Source organism: Lissotriton helveticus, chromosome 2_1 (assembly GCF_964261635.1).
Source record: "Lissotriton helveticus chromosome 2_1, aLisHel1.1, whole genome shotgun sequence".
Taxonomy (NCBI): Eukaryota; Metazoa; Chordata; class Amphibia; order Caudata; family Salamandridae; genus Lissotriton; species Lissotriton helveticus.
This window is the reverse complement of record NC_136059.1, coordinates 872,263,866-872,280,655: the sequence shown is the minus strand read 5'-3', so window position 1 is coordinate 872,280,655 and position 16,790 is coordinate 872,263,866. Positions and strand designations below refer to the sequence as shown.

At 42.7% G+C, this 16,790-nt stretch overlaps 1 protein-coding gene across 1 annotated transcript in view; it reads right to left on the bottom strand.

The window, feature by feature from the left end:
- Positions 1–16,790, bottom strand: part of MEGF10 (multiple EGF like domains 10) — a 293,827-nt gene that overhangs the window by 18,833 nt on the left and 258,204 nt on the right. Inside the window, exons 17-23 of the mRNA XM_078675602.1 lie at positions 15,751–15,879; positions 14,667–14,795; positions 13,050–13,178; positions 11,795–12,031; positions 7,550–7,674; positions 5,923–6,037; positions 4,769–4,813 (exon numbers count right to left, since the gene is read on the bottom strand). Of these exons, the coding sequence (XP_078531728.1) occupies positions 4,769–4,813; positions 5,923–6,037; positions 7,550–7,674; positions 11,795–12,031; positions 13,050–13,178; positions 14,667–14,795; positions 15,751–15,879 (909 nt within the window). The remainder of the gene's footprint in view (positions 1–4,768; positions 4,814–5,922; positions 6,038–7,549; positions 7,675–11,794; positions 12,032–13,049; positions 13,179–14,666; positions 14,796–15,750; positions 15,880–16,790) is intronic.

The following is a 16,790-nucleotide window of genomic DNA, read 5'->3' as shown; positions in this document are numbered from 1 at the left end:
AGGAATAATTTTGCAATAGAAAGATAGAAAGGGGCCTTGCTGTTTTCAGATGCTCCGGCGCTGGAGGGCTGAGGAATAATTTTATAATAGAAAGGGGCCTCGCTGTTTTCAGATGCTGCGGCGCTGGAGGGCAGAGGAATAATTTTTTAAAAGAAAGGGGCCTCATGGTTTTTCAGATGCTGCGGCACTGGAGGGCTGAGGAATCATTTTGTAATAGAAAGGGGCCTCGCTGTTTTTCAGTTGCTCAGCTTGTAGGACATTGTCACCTTTGCCCTGTGTCCTTCCCAAGAACAATATCGTCCCACTTACATTCTTGTGTATTTCATGAAAGGGCAAGCCCGTGAATGTGGGTCACGCCTGCAAATGTGGGCCCCGCCCGGCGAGTATGGGCCCCACCCCGCAAATATGGGCCACACCCCGCAAATGTGGGCCACTTTTTTCATCAGTGCCCAGGCCAAATTGTGATCCCAATCTGACCCTGACTCTTGCCCACATTAACTAAGCAGAGTGCATCGAGCCATATCACAGCTAATAATGTATGCGCGACATTGAATACTAGTGTGGTGATGTAGGGAAAAGCTTTATTTTGCATTACCCTAACCTGCGATACGTTGTACTTGACAGGGCTGCAGGTGTTACATGAGCAGGAGAGTGAGCCTCTACCAGCCCGCCATGACGTGCCTCTACTGCAGTAAACTGGGCTGCTGTCCCTTTCAACTAGCCATTACAAAGAATGTCTATGTGCAGTTTAAAGTGTTCCTGATCCAAGCTTGGAAAAAAAATACATAAAATCAGTCTTTGTAAAACAGTATAATTTGTCGGAAAATACGTTACAAAGGTACACCAAAATTGTGGATCATTATTTGGTATTATATAGTGCCAACAGTTCAAATGGAAGCCATTTGACAGCACTTTGTTATGAAGAGGGGTTGGCACTTATAGCTGGGTGAGGTAAGTTGTATGGTAGAGATATATTCAGTGACGTAATGAAGTTTTTTATTATTATTTGAAATACCTAGTATTTACAGTGTCGCGGCAAACATTATATAAAAATAATATATTCTATCACGTTGTAGCCATTTTTATTGAAACCTTTGCAGATGAGACAGTTGTAGTCTATGGGGGTTAGACACACTTGGTGACAGCCATCAGACGAGGCATGACTTTATCAGTCATGAGCAGTCAACTTGGTACGTTTGCTCCTACAATTGTTTGGGGGAGGGGAAAGTTTCTTCTGAACTAGATAGTACGTTTATATTCTTTACTTATTGAATCAAGGTTGAACCAGGCCAAGAGAATGGTGCCACGTTTTACTCAACTCCACCCTCTACCAGAGCCCTTGTTTTGGACCCATTAATATGCAACTTAATCCATTATTTAGTTTGGTTATGTATTTTATGATATTAAAATAGAACCTATCTTCTGTCTTTTTTGGTGGTCTACCTGGTATCATCTACATGCTTCGACTTTTGCAGGTGGGGTAAATAGTAAACTCCCTGGGAACCTCAAAGGACACAATTTTCTTGAAATATTCTGGTGAATCTATTCTGTTTGTTTAGCTACGATTTGGAAACGGTCACTAGATCCTTTTAAAAGTAGCAACCAAGATTCCCATTCATTCTCGCAACCACTTACGAAATACGTTTTTGTTTATTGTTCCTTTGGAAAGGATTGTGTCTTTAGTGGTAAAATGGTAGTGGCGGTCTTAATGTATGGAGATGAGTGGATCTGAATTGGATTTTAAAAACTACACTGAGCTAAATTTTCTGGATAATGCTTTGTAAATGTAATGCAAGGTTGAAGGCATCTTCCAACAGAGGATATTGTGTGCTTTGTTGCAATAAACCTTTGCAGTAGTAAAGGTTGTGTTCGGATTGACTGTACACTATGGGTTTATGCTTCCCATCACCATCTGCATTCCTTTCTTGTGGCTTTTTAATCCAGAACCAAAATGCCTGAAGAAGCGATGAGTATGCAAATTACCTATGTTTCTTATTGACCTCTTAAAATCTTTCACGCAAAAGACTAAACTTCCATAGAAATTTGCTCACACACAAACCTAGTCCTTGGGCCTAGTATATCAAAAGACACACAACTGATGGATGGAATGCAGAACAAATCAAAACATGCACCCCCAGTCAAGAGATCTGAATTAAATCCATCATTCTTTTGCTCACCATGCCACCCCGGTTTAGACCTGGCCATATGCAAATCAGTCTTGACCTTGTGCCACATGGGAACAGTCCAGCCCGAACTGCCAAGCCAGTTCCTCACTTGACCGAAACAAGCATCCGGCGTCACGTTTGGCGCAGTAAGTAAAGCAAAGGCACGGTCACCACTATCAGCATGACGTACCGTGTAATGTAAAAAATTTAAAAAAGCGTTACGAGAGAGAGTGTCCTGCCTGCAACAGCATGCTTGTTTCCAGTTCAGGGAGGACCTGGCCTGGCAGTTCGGGCTGAACTGTTCCCATAGGGAGCACGGTCAAGACAGATTTCCATATGGCTGGGTTCAATCTGGAATGGCATGGGGAGCAAAAAAACAATGGATTTAGGCCCAGATCTCTGTACTGGGGTCAATGTATGCCATTGTTCTGCATTCTGTCCATCAATTGTTGTTTTTGCATTTGTCACCCCGAGTGGGACGGGTATGCCCAGACGTGGGTTCCGTGCTCTCCATGCCACTGGAGTCAAGCTATCCTGACTGATGAGGGGTGAAACCCAAAACCGGTCCTAGGATGCTTGTTTCCAGTCCAGGGAGTACCTGGCCTGGCAGTTGGGGCTTGACTGTTCCCATTCATTGGGCGCAGGGTCAAGACTGATTTACATATGGCTGGGTGCAAATTGGAATGGCATGGTAAGCAAAAAAAACGATGGATTTAGGCCCAAATCTCTATACTGGGGTGAATGTATGACATTGTTCTGCATTCTGTCCATCAATTGTTGTTTTTTTATTGGCCTAGTAAATCAGTATGGTGGGAGATTGTCCTCTTGTAAACCATGAATATGAAGATAATGAACTGCACTGGCTTCTTTTTAAATTAATGCTAGATTAAGCAAGGTGTATTGCCAAGGTTCAGAAAGATAGGGATATCTAATTTTGGCATTTGGCAGCATAACCTCCAGTGTACAGTGTCTTTTTGCATGCAACATTTATTTTCCTTTTGGTAACATGCAGCGCAGGGACACATTGGCTGCGCTCTCAACCTGTCCGCCCTACTTTTTGGTAACGCTACAGGTGACATAATTAGAGTTGTCAGATGTCCAGGGAGGTGAAGGTAGACGGCGAACGACCATCACAACGCATACGTTTACATCGCGTGCTGTCACAATGCATGCGACGTCACGACGCGTTCGTTCACTACGCACGCCATTACATCGGAGGCGCCAATACATCGCGGGCGCTTCCAACGGACATGGACGGCGGGGAGACGATGCTTCTGGAACCACGAGAGACAGGTAAGGACGACAATGTACTCGTAGTGTTTTAGGCTTTAGGGTAGTTGATGGGGAGTGTAGTGGAGGGGGAGGGTTTTAGGCTTTAGGGCTTTGGGTTAATAGTAGTAGGGGTGTTAGTGTTTTAGGGGTGAGGGCTTTTAGGGCTTAGGGTTGGATATGGTAGTGTTTTACACTTTAGGGTTAGGGCTTTTAGGGCTTAGGGTTAAGGGTCGTATATGGTAGTGTTTTAAGCTTTAGGGTTAGGGCTTAGGGTTAAGGGGCGTATTTGGTAGTGTTTTAAGCTCTAGGGTTAGGGCTTAGGGATAAGGGTCGTATATGATAGAGTTTTAGGCTTTAGGGGGTCGTAGTGTGTTTAGTATGTTGATTACAGTGTAGTTTAGGCCTTAGGGTCAGGGGGAATACGCTTAGGGGTAAAAATCGCGATTTAGAACCATGCGGGGTGTTTGTATGCGGTGTGAATGTATTTTGCATGCTTTTCAATTGAAATGCACCGTAATTGGGTGCGTTGTGATTACTTACGAAAAAAGGAACATGCGATGTAAAAACGGCGATGTGAGGGCATGTGATGTTAACGTTTGCGATGTACCATCATACATCCAGGTAGACTGCCCTGAAATGTTACTTAGAAGTTACTGGTTCTCCCAGTACTAACCCCTCCATAGCTTGTGTTTTTTTCTACTTGCATCTTCACATGTTGAGTTATTCTCCTTTCTATTCTCGCATGTCTTATCACCTCTCAATCCTGCCTTATGTTCGAGAATATCTTACTGGATCTCATTTCCAAGATACCAATTTCAGCTTGCTTCATTCAGGTACAACCAGGGGCGTAACGAAACTTGAGGGACCCCTGCAAGGTACATGAAGGTGCCCCCCTCTGGAATCAAAACAGGGACTCCCAGGCCAGGGTACTATGGTGAGGGGGCTCCCAGGAGCTATGGGGCCCCCCTCACCGCAGGGGCTGCGGGGGACTATGTTACGCCACTGGGTGCATCTGCTCAAAACAATAGCCATGCACCAGTCTCACTGTGGCGCTACGTTTGTCATTTTGAAAAACCATCCACGTATTGGCTCCCTGCTCATTGCCACGTTATCCTTCTACCTGACAGAAAACACAACAAAGTGTACCTGAATCTGTAGGTAAAAACACTTTACGAAGGCTTCTCAGCGATACGTATTGTTTTATGGTGGAGGTAAGAAAAATGAAGAAAAGTTTTCTGTTCCGTAATTTAAGAATATATTTTTAGAATGTCAAATATCATACGAGTTCTTGTACAGAATATCCCATAGAAAGAAAAATATAGTAATCTCACCTTTCAGTGATTTTCCCATGTATCCTCGATCAACACCATAAGCGCCTGTTCAGAAAGATATAAAGGCTTGTTTGAGAAACCATTACATTTTCCATTGCACTATCAATGAAGGTCCGACGGTTCGATACATCAACTTATCCGTAAACAGATGCTTGCAATCTGCCAATAATTTACACTCTTATAGGGGACAGATGGCAAAATCCCTTTAGAGTGACCTCAATATTCCATGCATATGAGTGAGGGAGTGAGAGTTTGTGAGTGTGTGTGTAAGTGAGGGAGCAAGTTTGTGAGTGAGGGAGCGAGCGAGTGTATGTGTGTGTGTGAGTGAGGGAGCAAGTGAGTGTGTGTGTGTGATTGAGTGAGGGATAAAGTAAGTGTGTGTGTGTAAGTGAGGGAGCAAGTGAGTGAGTGAGGAAGTGAGTGAGTGTGTGTGTGTAAACATTGAGAGGGATGAGACCAAGACCTGACATGCAATAACTTCTCCATTTACAATAAGCCAATCTGTCCTTTCTCTATTTCTTTCCCTTTTTCTGGATTTCTTTCCGTCCAACTTTATTTTCTGAAAGAATGGGTGCATTTAACTTCTTGGGTAAAATTGTACGGCCAACCTCCTCTGGATTGCAGGCACTGGGGAATCTTAACTTGCTTACTAATTGTGAGCAATGCTGCACATAATATAGGGAAAGTCACCTTTTCTTTTTTTCTACAATTTTACTGCATCCAACATATTTACCACACATTAAAAAAAAAAACATAGCAGACATCTAGAGGCAATGCATTTTCTCTCATTGCTCACTAAAATCACAAACGTCTTCTATTTCCAGGTACACGAATACTATACAAGGGCTGAAGGACTGAGCTATCACCACGTAGAGGGTAGTATTGGAAATGATGCAGCTTATTAAGATATTTTTTAGATTGGTGATCCCACATACTTCCCTTTTCTGCCCTTGCACTTGCCTTCAAGCAGGTATGTGATGACTGACAGGTAGATATCCTCTTTGCACAGAGCCTCAACACTCCGCTACCTCTTCTGACATGATTCTCTTGGAGAGCCTTCTGACACATACTTTGGGCTGGGTTTTCTTTTAAAACATACTATGAGCATTACTTGGCAGATGAAACATGTTTCTTAAAGCAGCACATTAACTTACCAAGATCGTTCAAGTATCCCCCCTGTTTCCAGTCCGCAGGCAGGGTCCCGGCGTAGTCTCCCGGCTTTACTGGCTCCACATTTTTAAGATCGACAAAGAGTTGGCTGTTTTTTGCCTGTTTAAGACAGTAACAATAACATCAATGAAGTGTATCGTTGCATGGATTAGACAGCAATTCTTCTACCTACCCTCATTGCAAACAGGGAACAACAAATCATGTTCGTCTCCAGGCACTCAAAGCACTAAGTACAGTTAATTATCAAGTCAGAATGGCAAAACCAATTACATGATAGGGCGAGTTAAACAAATGAGGAAAAATACATCATTATGTACAACAGAAACAATACAAACCTCACGGTCCCCTTCAACCCATAATAGAAACACCACAAAGGAAGATAGTTGTTGTGCAAATGTAAACTGAGGAACACTCACTTTTTAGCTTAAATGTTTCAGAATGGTGCCATGAGTTACTAGCAGTATCTATTTAAGCTTGCAGCGAATTATGTATTTACACTCTAAAAGTACTAAAAAGGTTTACTAAATGTAAAAGCACATGTGATTTAGTTAAACAAGGTGCATGAGCTTTGGCTGCTTCAGCCTTTCTAAAGATTCACCAAAAAATCAATGGTAACAGAAGTGAGATTAAGCCCTTTGACCCTGAAGGTATCCGGGGGTTGATCCCCTGTTCCATCCTTAACCTCTGAACAACCTCTATTTGTTGCTGAGAGGCAAAGGGTGGACAATATGGAAAGTAAAAAGGGATCTCAGAGTCATGTTCACTTTCTGTTTCGGCTACTTCCTTCTAGACTTCTGAGATCAAGGGTAGCACAGGTAGTCAGCAGTAGGAAAGCGGTAGGCAGGCATGGCCGCGGCTACCCCTGGCTTGCCCCCAATGACGTCCATGGTGTACTTCACAAAACATTTTTTGTATCTTTTATTGTACAGAGGCGCGGGATGTTAGAGTTATGGTACTTCAGTTCGTTTCTTTTTTTTCAAATGAACACTTTGAGATTCATTTAACAATAACATTGATTCATTCCTTGAGGAAACTGAACATAAATCTGGATAATTTTTTTTTTCATTTTTTGTATGTGAACCCTGTACCTTCATTTCCTTAATGCACGCCTTTACATTTTCCTTCCAATCATAACAGTTCCCTTATGCTATGCCGTACCCCACACTTACTTTTAATCATCCCTACTTATCAGTACCTTTGCTATTGTTTCATGAAAATTTGCTTCGCCCTTTTTATTATCCCAATATTTTTGTGACCCCAAGGATTTTATTGATAAATATGTCACCATTCAGTTATTTTTGATGGTTGTTCTAGGTAAATCTATACCCAAGATACAAATAAAACCAAGATTTTTCAATTCCCTTTATTTTATGTTTTTTTTGTTGGGTGTTCCATAGGGGGCAATAGTGGAGCGCCTGACACTGCCGTTCCCGTCTGTTCTGCAGGACTCACGGATAAAATCAGAGTAACCATTTCATCTTTCTTTCTGCCAGAGATGCTCTCCTAGGGAAAGAAGACTGCTGATCCGAACAAGATGCTGAGGACCACCCTGCATTTACTTTACGAACCCAGGGATGATGGAGCTGAAACCCTCTTTTTCGAGCCTCCTACCTTTGCCATTGCAAGCCGCTCCATGTTGCTGACATGAGGCCCAGTGCACTGCGTGAGGGTGTGGTAGCTGGGGTTAGAGAAGTAACGGCTGTTAGGGTTCCTACCATTAGTGTGTGGGATGGTATCTTAAAAAAGGAAAGAGAGAAAATACACGGTTAGCTGTGATAGTGTAATAGGCACACTTCCGCACTGCTGTATCACAATCAACATTTTAGCAATTATCCATGTAGGTAAAGTAAGAGGTGCATAACAGTTCTTGATGAACAATTTGCGTGCTTTATTCATGTCAATTGCCTTTTACAACCTTTTACATGTAGAATAGTATGAGCCTCACACAGGCTTTAGAAAATAACTATATACAGCTGGGGAGCCCATGGACAGTCGGTAACAGATACTATCAGCCTGTGAAACAGTCAAGCACAAATTAACATTTTTTGTTATTCACATGTGACATTAGTATAGAGACAACTCAGGAGATCCCAGATAACAACGCATCGTGCAAACTGAGAAACAAGAGTTGCCAGCAGACCCCAAAAAACAAGGATCCTTTCAAGAGGGGTGCATGGAGTCACCTGGCAGGTTGGCGAAGGATCTTTCAACGCATTCAAGCTCAGAATCTTCCTAAAATGAGTGGCCTTTTAAGAAGAATGTCAAAAAGTGTCACCAAACCTTCACAAATGTTACCTGCTGCTCCCTCGCTTACAAAACACAAACCCCTGTAATTGTCAAGCGTGGGTACTTCTCCCTTATGTATGCGGTGATCAGTATGCTTCATAACCCAATAAGGAAATCTGTAGCAAAGGGAACAACTGCTGGACACTAAATACAAGAAGCAGCCTCAGAGACGGTGATCTTGCGGTCTTCAAACAAAACGCTTAGATACCACCAACAGGGTTCACTGGTTGAGTGAGAGCTCATCCTCAGCCCAAATCTGAGAAGCCATCTTGGCTGGACAAGAAATCACTATTAAGATTACCTATGCCATCACACAGCTGTGCGGGGTTTTGGATGATGTCAACCTGTAGCAAAAAGGGTGAGCACACTACCACCATTGATCACGTAAGGACTAAAATCTTTGCTAATGAGATACCCCGGAATGACACAGTTACAAACCTGCCGCGCTGAGCTAATCTTGGATCTGTTTTAGTCTCCTGAAAAGAGCTGTTCCTGCAGATGCATTGCAGCAGGGTTGTGGCAAACAGTCAATAGATCCTATCGGATCTATGGAGGATTCTGCAGGCTTACTCCCCATACTGGTATCTACTAAGTCCTGCCCTAAGAACTGGAGACTAGTAGAGCATTGATGAAGGTGCCTGACCCCAGCAGATGGAAGTGTACTCGGCCGAGGAGGCTGCAGTATCAACAAAAGAGAGCTCGTTGATGCATTTTTATTGGACTTAACTAATTTTGAGGCAATGAGTCTGCTGGATACCAGAGGAAATAAAGCAAAATGCTATTTTATATTCCGTTTTTACAAAAACTAAATGTGCAAATTTCATTAAGTTTATTACAGTTGAAAAACGTTAGTACATAATTCAATTCAGGGTTCAGCACTAAAGTTCGACAACTTGACAAAACCCTGGGGAATATTTACAAGGGGATATCACCACCAGAACGTCACTTTTAGCGGCGTTCTGTTGGTGATATGCCCTTCTCCATATTTACAAAGCTTGTGGCTTAACGCGGTCTTGTAACTAAGGCCCCTGTACACGCATCAATTAGTGTGAAAGAGGCGTGCAATGGGTGTTGCTGTGGGCATTCCACCTCTAACACATATTTTTTTTGATGCCGCCCCAGATTTACAAGGAGGTGTAAATCTGAAGCAGTGCCAAAAACTAACGCCATGCAAGAGCAGGCGTTAGAATGGGGCAATGCGAAGAAATACTGTTATTTCTCTTCGTTTTTGCTTTTTCAATGTGCGGTGCTTTCTGCAGCACACATAGAAGTAACAAATCACCATTAGTGACAACTTCCTACATATAAACAATCATTCCCTGCAATGGAGACACCCTTGCACTGCAGTGCACGGGTGCCTACACTGGTGATAAGCAGCTACATTTAGCGCCAGCACTAGAGAAAGCACAGGGGTGCACTATATTCTTGTGAATAGGGCACATTCCTGCATTTTGAAAATGTCAGAGTGTGGCACGGGTTATATTTGGCACATCTCCGCCTTCCGACATTTTGTCCTAAGTATGACCCCAAGTTAAGAATACCTAAATATGTGACTGTATACAGCATAAGCATACCACTGATATGTGCCTTCTGATTATCACTCACTTTACCATTGTTTAATCAATTATGCTATATTACATTGCCATTCATAATCTGCTCTTGAGTGGCTCGTAACGCTAGATTGTTGTCCATGTTCACCTAACTTCATAAGCAATAGATGCACTGGGATGCACTTGTGCATCTGGTTCTGTTGTGACATTGCACCAGCTGCTGCCAAAGCATGATGGCTTCTAACCTGCGTTTAAGTCAGAATTTCCACTTGTAGGGGCCTTTTTATTCAAACTGGAGCAAAGATTCAAAGTTTATATTCATCCCAGAAAGTTTTCACTAATGATCCAAAAACTACTCATTCACCAAAAGCGTGTCAACGTCTGAAGCACTATATAAATACAATTACAAAATGAATTAATTAGCAGATGGAACTTATCTGCTTTACCTAGTGTGTCACTGTTCTAAAACTGAAGCTTTCAGGCAAATACTTCCTTTATTTATCTACCTCTGTCAAGGAACTCCTTACAGTTTCTAGTGTACTTGTGTTTGTTTACTGCTGTACAGCTCACGATATTCTTTATAATATTCCTGTGTGTCATGTCTGTTAGAGTCTTCCAAGCTTGCCTTTCTACTTCAGTGGCTATGATAGACAATATTCAAAGCATGCAAGTCTTTGACTCTTGAGTTCTTTTGCTTTCCTCTAACATTGAAATGTCTAGAGTTGTGCAATCTACGCTTACCCATTTCCTAGACAAACAAGTGCAGCTGTACATAGTTTTTCTTAGGAGACCACTGCCACTCTGCCACTGGCACTGCCGAATGCCAGGGATGTTCAATACCTGGCCTTCTTGTCCTCGGTGACTTCTCATGCTATTTTCTTCCATCTCCATGCATTTCCCGTCCCCTTATCTCACTCTTGCAGGCTCTTTTCCATCCCTGCTCTTTAAATTTGTACTGCTTTAGCTCAAGCCTGGGCAGTGTATGTGCTGCTCTGCAAGGCATGCTGTAATCGGGTAAGGAATTTGTAGCCCCGCCCACTCTACGCCCATATTTTTCATTGGCTTGTTTCATTATCCACTGTAAACTGTGGCTGTTCATTGGTCAATAGGCTAGGTAGTCCCTCCTTAGTACCCCCTTGTATCATTTTGTAACCTCCGATGGCGACACCACCTGTTACGAGTGTTGGTACTCTGTAGGCTTTAATTACAGCCTCTGAGCACTATTTTCTCAAATAGCTTTGTCCTGCCTGCTGTTGCAGGTAGGACACACTCTCACCTAACACTTAAAAAAATTTTTTAGCATGGGCACCGAATGCATTTGCAATGCAATAGGTCTCGCATTTGGGAGAGTTTAAGCTATTGGCATTGTAAATGTATTTTAGTTATCTGTTTTAAAAACAACACATAAATAAAAGGCCTTGTCATTTACAATGCCAATAGCTCAAACTCTCAGAAATGCGAAACCTATTGCTTTGCAAATGCTGGTTCTCTCTTGCTCTGAGTCAGATGATAAAAAAGATGGTCCCAAAATGAGTGGCGTTGCCCCTGCAACACTTGCACAAATTAAGCAATTTATGTGAATTCTAATCTTAAAACAGCCCATAAAGCTTTAATCACCAGTGGCACACAAGGGAAAATGTGAAGTTGATATTTTATTTTGTGAAGTGCGTGGTTCAATGAGATAGCTTAGAAACTCTCAGAAGGGATTCACATGTCTATGGTCAAAATACACACTGACTTTGTTACGCAATTTGTTGCTCTGTTTTGTAGCCTTTTAGAATTTTTCAAACTGATTTAACATTTCTGTCGGGTCTGCCACATTCTTTATTCATTTTCATTCATTTTATTGTGATTCCTGCAGTAAATATACTCTTTTGATCTAAATGACACAACTTATATTTAGCTGGAGGTGAACGCCACCATGAGTAGGTTTATTCACCAGGCTTCAAGGTAGGGGAGAACGCACTAAAGAAATGTCTGGTATGAGCAATTATTCGGAGTAGACCTTCACTGCACTTACCTGACACCGTGTAATCGGCATTGATGACCCTCATGGCCGGGGTGTAGGCAACGGAGGGCATGTTTGTCTCTTTGCCCTTCTGCTTGTGTCTATAAATGATGAACAGGGCCAGCAGGAAGAGGATGACCAGGACGAGGCTGATGATGCCAGCGATGGCGCCAATCTGGTAGGAGTCCGCTGCGATGGCGGTGCTCGTCCTGCTTAAGCTGTTCAGATTTCCAACGATGATCACACCGGCTAATAAACAAGAATAAGCAGGAATAGTGTATATGGATGAGTGTACAAAACAAATGACTATAAATAAATTACTGAGTAGTCTTTCTGCTTACATATTCATACAGCAGTCATCTGGGAAACATCCTTTACAACGCAACTTTTACCACGCAGTGCCTTTACGACGCAACTTTTACAACACATGTCATTACAACGCATTGCGCTGGGGGGCGCTCTAGGATAGTGAATAGATTTAATTTACTATCCAACACCTTCCCTAGTGTCCACGGGGACTGGAGTTGGAATAGTAAATTAAACTATTCACTATCCAGCACCCCAAAGCGCTATGCGTTGTAATGGTATGCGTTGTAAAAACCGCGTTGTAACAGCATGCGTGGTAAAAGCATGCGTTGTAACGTCATACATCCAGTCATCTACCACAAATATTCCTCTGCATGCCCTCTGTGTGACATTCACCTTCAACCCATAGGGGCTAGAGGTGCAATGCCTGGCTTTCCACAAGCAACACAGAAAAGTCCTATGTTACCTAAAGACCTCTGTGATTGCCAAATCCAGATAGACAGACATGGGTACCAGACACCACCTACGCTCTTACCACACTGTCTGCCAGAATACAGTCGGCTGAATATTGTAAGACAAAAATTTTGTGACCTAAATATTGAGAACAAAAATATTATGAAGGTACTAATTTATACGTAAGTATTGCCTTTACTATACTTAACTCCACATATATGCACCTTGACTATATATACATCTTCGAGGTGCGTGGAAGTGGAGTTAAGGACCTTCATAATATTTTTGTAATCGGTATGTAGGACATGAAATTCTTGTATAACATTTTTTTTGCCTCGATAGTGTGACAATGGAACTCCTTTACTACAAACATCACAGTCCACGTGACCTTCAAAATCTTTGCAATGTAAAAGTAAAACCCTGCGCTGATGAACCATCACCCCAAAACATAGAAATAGAAGTAAAAACACTCTTTACCAACTTGTTTCGTTTTGAAAGCTCTATGTACCTTGGTCACATCTTGCGCCTTTCCATCCGGGGTTGCAGTAGCAGGTCCCAGTGATGTGGTCGCAGGTGGAGTTGTTCAGGCAGTCACAAACCTGGCGACACCCATAGCCGTATGTTCCAGAAGGACACTCTGTTAAAAAGATGCACAACAAGCAGAAGTGGTTCAAAAACGTGTGGTTCTACAATTTGTAGAGGTGAAATAACGTGACTTGAAGGAGCCAATCTCTTAAAGGCTCACCCATAACCCAAACTAGCCAGATAAAGTCATTTTCTTCTGCTCTTTGTTGAATCCCATTGTATAGCAAGCCACGAGTATATTAAAAAAAAAACTATAAAGGAAGATTGTCAAAGATTTGCAGACTTTCATAATTTCTATGCACATTATCAGCTAGATTCATCACAGTCCCGTTTTGCGAGTCCTTAATAGCGATTATTAAGGAATCGCTATTAAGGACTTGCAAAACGGGATTCATGCAGGAATGGCACAAAATATTTCGATTCCTACATCATCCTTATTTCCGATTAGCAAATTGCTAATCGCAAATAAGGAATAACTCCCCATTCATTCCTATGGGCCTTCGAATGGGGAGTTATTCCTTATTTGCGATTAGCAATTTGCTAATCGCAAATAAGGATGCGATTTCAAGGGTGCCAGGGGTGTCCAAAGGACACCCTGTAGCACCCCTGAAATGGAAATGTAGCCTGATGTTGCGCACACACATGTCCAAAGGACATGTGTGTGTGTAACATACCACTTAGAAAAATGCACTAAAGTGCATTTTTCTAAGTTTTCGCTATTTACCACGAAGTCAGACTTCGTGGTAAATAGCGGCCGGAAATTGCGAATTCGCAATTTGTAAAAGTTTCATGAATTGCATTTAAGGAATCTCAAATAGAGATTCCTTAAATGCTATTCCTCGCTAAAATGCGAATTCTGTATTAGCGATTTTTGCATCTGGGATGATGAATCCCAAATGCAAAAATTGCGCTTGCAAAGGGCCAGATTCTCAGAATCTGGCCCTTTGCGAGCCGTTTTCGGCTTGATGAATCTAGCTGTATATCCTTAACCCAAGCAATGGAAGATACATTACATTTTCTGCCAAGGAGAAATGCTGCTTGTTGTGACTCATTCATTAAAGTTCTTATAGGAGTAAACTACGAGAAAACAACTGCTGATGGCATCTGCTATACTAACTGTGGGCCTAATTGCCAGTGACATTTCTGTGGGCTGTTTGCTTTACTCCTGCTTCGGTTGTGAATCACTCAAGAGTTTCCAGACCCGATCCATAAATTATGCTCTATAAGTAGTGTGTAAATCACTATTGGATTTCCAGGAGCAGGACATGCTGACTCATGGAAAAAAATCCTTTTGTGGTCCGCCTTTCTATATGGTGGTTAAAGTAACTTGCTCATTAATTAGTAGTCAGCAAAAGTAACAAAGAATCAATCAGCTCCAGACGTGCCAGAGCACATCTTAAGAAACCAGATCCACTGCCCTTTGTAATAGAGAAATGACTTGAGCAGGTAACAAATCACTGAACACTTTGGTGCCCAACTTTTAATGCCCCCTCCCCCACGACACACATCATCATCTGTTCGAATCCTGATGAAAACTCACTGTGCTCGCAGTCCTTGCCCATGAACCCGGTGCGGCAGGTGCACTGCCCGGAGATGTGGTCGCAGTCGGCTCCATTCTGGCACTGGCACACCATGGCACAGTCTTTACCAAAAAACCCCAGTGGGCATCCTGCAGGGGGGCATCAAACAAAACGTCACCCGAAGTTAATTCAGCAAAAGAAACATCAACAAAAGTCCTGGTAACTTCCAGACAACAGGTTGATGGCAGGCGCATCTGATGTTCCTTGTAAACATGTTACCCAATATTATGCACTTTTGCAAAATCAGGAATGCATTAACATTTACCAGGAAACATCCTTTACCCCGCATGCGTTACTCCAGATGCCATTACCCGACATTTTTTTACAGCGCAAAATCTTCTACAACGCAGGGCTTTACACCGCAAACTATTACAACACATTCCCCAAAGTAACGCCCCTGTGGAGTTAGAATAGTGAATTGCGCTCAGGGCCGGACTGGGAACCAAAACCGGCCCTGGCAAAGTGCTCGGCCGGCCCCTCCAACCCCCAGGGGAGGTTGTGGGTGTGACCGCGCTCTTGGCCAGGGCCGGTTTTCCGCCGATTTTGCAGCTATGCTGCAAAAACGGCCCTGTAACAAAAACGGCCCAATGGGGCCCAAAACCGGCCCCCACTCATGCGGCGCACCAGGGGATTGCTCGGTGCCCGCAACGGCCAGTCCGGGCCTGATTGCGCTGTAATGGGGAATGCATTGTAATGGATTGCGTTGTAAAGCCATGCGTTGTAAAAGATTTTGCGGTGTAAAAATTGCGGGGTAATGACACGTGGAGTAAAAGTGTGTAGGGTAAAGTGTCCTATTCACATTCAACAGCACAATTTTACTAAAGAAGAATTGCACAAAACGAGTTTAGAGCATTAAAAGCAGCAGTCAACAGACATCCAAGCTGTAGTAAAACTGTGAGAAGTAGATGGAAGTGGCAATTTAACTACACTGGGATTTTCTGAATCCACAAACCAAGGCTACGAGTAGAACTGAAGGAACAGATGCTTTCTGAGTTGTTTACAAATAGCCAAGTGGTCCCTTGAACCGGAAGGGGCTGCACTTACTTTGTGTACAGTAGAGTCCCGTCCACCCAGAGGCGCACTTGCACTCTCCGTCGTAGGCGCTGCAGTAGGCTCCGTTGTGACAGTTGCATGTATGGATGCAGTTTGGACCCCAGTGGGCAGGTGGGCATGCTAAAAGATAAAGGGCAGTTAGAAATCACAAACAGAGAGCACTTTGTAACCTTCTGCAACACCAAGAAACGGGCAATGTCTCAAACTTTATGCAATCTAATCTGAAGCTTTTGTGACAGAATCTCACTGCGGGGGAGGTCCAATTAACAACTTTTGTCATCTTCAACAACCTCCAAGACACTGGCAGTGGCTGGCTCAAGGTTTTTTAAAATGTCCATACAACCATCCAAAAAAGCTCAACCATCCACTAAATTAAAAGTATTTGCTTTATCTTCCTAACAGCCTTCGTTTAAAATATTTCTCGATTTCTTATGTAGCATCGCAAGGTAAGCACGCCAATGTGATTCCTTTGCATGTGCTTGGTGCCAGAAGCCTCGATCCCACCAAACTTTTTGGCAGAATTTTAGCATCAGAGAATGAGTGGTCCTCAGTGAATTGTGGACAATATGGTTAACTACATGCCAAACGTTAAACAAAGCTGAACAGGACAAGATCAGAAAACCAATGTAACTCAACCATACCATGGCATCTTAAGTGTTAGCTAAAGGTGCCTCTAAGGTTTTATGGTACTCTGGCAATGCTTCTGGGGTTCTTGGATAAGCCTCGTAACAAAAAAAGCTTCTTGAAGAGGATTTTGACATAAGTATAAGAGCTAGAGCCAATGCCCTTCACCTCAGTGGAATCCTCAAAATTAGTATATCGCGGTCTTAGGACAGTTCAGAATAACCGTTCTTTTTTTTAACATCTACAGCTCTGTCCAGATGGACAGAACTGGTCTTGTAAAATCACGGCATTGCCTTTTGCGCCCATCTGTGTATCTACCATAAAAGTTACTAATAAGCTTCCCCCAGGGCATGGAAGGATGTGTACTGCAACAGTTTGTAATTTAATAGAAAACTACAGTACAATCT